The following is a 3114-nucleotide window of genomic DNA, read 5'->3' on the forward strand; positions in this document are numbered from 1 at the left end:
GGCGAGATGCGTGGCTGGTTGTTCCTGCCGCCGTCGGTGCCCGTGGCCCACAGGTTGTGGCGGCGGTTGCAGAGCGGCACGCGCCCCTGTTCCACAAGTGCATGCAGGCCGCGCTGGCGGCGCACAGCAGCGAGCAGCAGCCCGGCAGCCGGCCGGCGCCGTCAGCTGGCGAGGCTGCGGCGCGGTCCTTTGCAGAGCTGCCCACCCGGTTGCAGCTGCTGCTGGTGGGGGAGCTGCATGCCTCGCTGCAGCAGCGCTTTGACGGGCATTGCCGCGGCGAGCCAGATGGCGGCGTGCTGGAGCTTCTGGCTGCGGCAGATGCCCAGGCGCTCTTCTTCGTGCGCTGGCTGGAGGGAGAGAAGCGGCGGGGGCACATCCCTGATGGTGCCGCGTATGCCCACCCACCCATACACACACACACACACACCTGCCGTAGGATGCCAACCACAAAGGTACGCAGCCGGGGGGCGGCAGCCACCGTTTGGATGACTGTGCGCATGAACAGCTGGGGCAATGGAACGCGCGTCAGCAGCTGGCTGATGCAGGCCGCCAGCGACTCAGGCGGAAAGAGTGCGGGGCTTGAGATGCACACCGTCACGCCCTGCATCATCTTGCGCAGCAGGCTGCTGTCGCGGCTGTGGTCCAAAGTGTGCAGCGCAGACAGTAGCTCCGCTGGGCTGACCACTGCCGGAGCTGCAACTGGCGCCATGGACGCCGCCTGCTCTCCACCACTGCCTGCCACTATGGCTGCCGCTAGCGGTGCCACCAGTCGCTGCAGCGCTGGCCGTAGCTGCTCGGGCTGCAAATCAAGCAGCGCCGGTAGCAGGCGGAGGGCAGTGGCACGATCGACGCCACGCAGGGCAGGCACCAGTGCACGCGCATCTTTGCAGCTGTCGTAAAGCTGCAGGCAGGCTGTAACCATCAACTGTGGCGGGATGGCTGCCTCTGTCAGCACATGCAGCGCCTGCAGGACCAGTGGCAGGCTGCCAGCCGGCGGATCCTGCACCACCGCCAGCAGAGCAGGAGCTGATGCCCCAAGCGTCTTAGCGAGTCCAATGGCGTTGCGCTGAATGGCTGCACGCCCCCCACCTGCACACCAAGTGCACAGGGGGATGAAAAGTGTGATAGAGCTGCAAGAGCGCCGTGGGACGCCTGCATCGTGTGCTTCAAACAGCAGCACAGCAATGCAGAGCCCGCTTGCTGCTGCGTCTTGCCTGATGTTTGAGCATACACCTCGAACAAGTGCCGCAGCAGTGAGTGCTTCTTGGTGCACAGCGCGCAATACAGGGCGCACAACTGAGCTGCCTCCGAGTCGCAAGGCCCCACAGGCCGTGCATTGGCGCCGTCTGCTGCGGTGCGCTGCGGCTGCTCCTGCTGTTGCAAAGTCTCCTGCTGCTTTTGCAACGGCTGCAGTTCCCCGATGTCTGCGCCCGCATTTTCCCCTTCTGTCTCTGCTAGAGCTGCTAATGCGGGTGGAGAGGCAGGTAGGCTTGCCTGAGCCTCTGTCAACCTGGGCGACTCTGCATCAGCCGCCAATGGTGGTGGTGGTGGTGGTGCTGCTGCTGTCGTCGGAGGAAGCATGGCATCGAGCCGATGCCGTGCTGCCTGCTCGATTTGAGGAGCCATGCCGGGGTCGGGGAAGAGACGATTAGCCACCAGGCGCACTGCCTTGCTGCGGACGTCCGAGATAGGCGAGCAGCAGGCATCCAGCACCAGCCACAGCAGCTCGGGTCGGCTGGGGGGGCGGTGCAGGATGACATCCCTCGCCGCTAAAAGCCCCAGCGTACACCACTCGGGCCCGCCCTGGATAACCTGCTGTAGAAATGTCCGCACCGCAGGCATGGGGAGCGCGGGTGCCTCCAGCAGCACTCTGCAATGAACACAGGCGGCAAGGCAGCGCCATGTGAAGGATGAACATTTGCAACTGCAATCCACCAGCTGACCCAATCAACCGTGCCCCCATTCTGGGCTGCCATTTGCATTTGCCCCAAGCAAACAGGCCAAGAGCAGCCTTACCTGATAATGACTCTGCTGCTTGGAGGTAGCGAATGCCTCAGCCCATCCAGCAGCTGCAAAAGGGTAGTCTCATAGGGGGAGGCAGTGCCACTGCCCGGCTGCAATTTACGGTTGCCAATGCCAGCTACGGACTTGCTAGCTGCTCCAAGCTGCTGATGCTGCTGCCCACCCGCTGTTGCAACGCTGCCTGCCGCATCCTGCTCAGTTAGCTTCGCCTCATGCGCGGGGGGTGCTGCCGCCGCTGCTGCCTCGTTGGGCTGGCATCCCCAGGCGAACAGTGCACTGAGCCACAGCAGGGCAACCTCGAGCTCTGAGCCTGCTCTGACCTCAACATCGATGCCACCGTTACCGCTGTCACTAGCAATGCCCTGCATCAGGACAAGCACAGGAGCACGCTTGATGTGCATCATTAAGCTGCGCAAGCAGCGTTTTGGTTTCGAGCGAATCGTTTTGGTGTGCAAATAGATTTTTGGGTGTGCAATAGGAGCAGGGGCAACGGTCAGGCCCAAGCCGGCACACCTGGACCAGCTCCTCCAGGATAGTGGGTGTTGACGGGAGGTATTTACAAAGGCAGCAAGAGTAGTAAATTCGCACTAGAGGCGGCGTTAAATAGATCTGGGGTGGAGGAGCATATTCCCGGCATATACTTGGGATATTCCTGATACGATGCGGGTACGATGCGGCACAAAGGCATCATGGTATCGGTGAGCATAATGGCTGGGTCAGGTGCACGAAAGGGAGTGGCACAAGTGTCGATCAACTGGGAATGGGGTGGGGAAACACAATTGTGCGGTGTCTGGGGCGGGAAAGGCGGGAATGAGGGTATCAATGCAGCGGATGTGTAGACTGGACACGTGGCATTGTCACAGCTCAACACTCCCACGCAGGCTGCACAACCGTTGCACTTAGGCAATGCCCATTGCGTCGCGGCAGAACTTGAACTTGTTGGTGGGCACGGGCTTGGTCAGGATGTCGGCGACCATGGAGTCGGTGGGGATGTAGAAAAAGTTGACTTCTCCACGGGCGACTCGCTCGCGGGCAAAGTGGTGCACGATGTCGATGTGCTTGGAGCGGAGGGAGATGACGGGGTTCTTGAGC

The 3114-nt window shown here is 61.9% G+C and overlaps 1 protein-coding gene across 1 annotated transcript in view; it reads left to right on the forward strand.

The window, feature by feature from the left end:
* Nucleotides 1–2985: 2985 nt before the first annotated feature.
* The window catches only part of CHLNCDRAFT_135247 (hypothetical protein), a gene marked incomplete at both ends in the record, with an annotated part of 2256 nt that continues 2127 nt past the window's right edge, over nucleotides 2986–3114 (forward strand). The window contains one exon of the mRNA XM_005846558.1: nucleotides 2986–3006. Within this exon, the coding sequence (XP_005846620.1) occupies nucleotides 2986–3006 (21 nt within the window). The remainder of the gene's footprint in view (nucleotides 3007–3114) is intronic.

The sequence above is a fragment of the Chlorella variabilis genome (genome assembly GCF_000147415.1).
Source record: "Chlorella variabilis unplaced genomic scaffold CHLNCscaffold_13, whole genome shotgun sequence".
In the NCBI taxonomy this organism is placed as follows: Eukaryota; Viridiplantae; Chlorophyta; class Trebouxiophyceae; order Chlorellales; family Chlorellaceae; genus Chlorella; species Chlorella variabilis.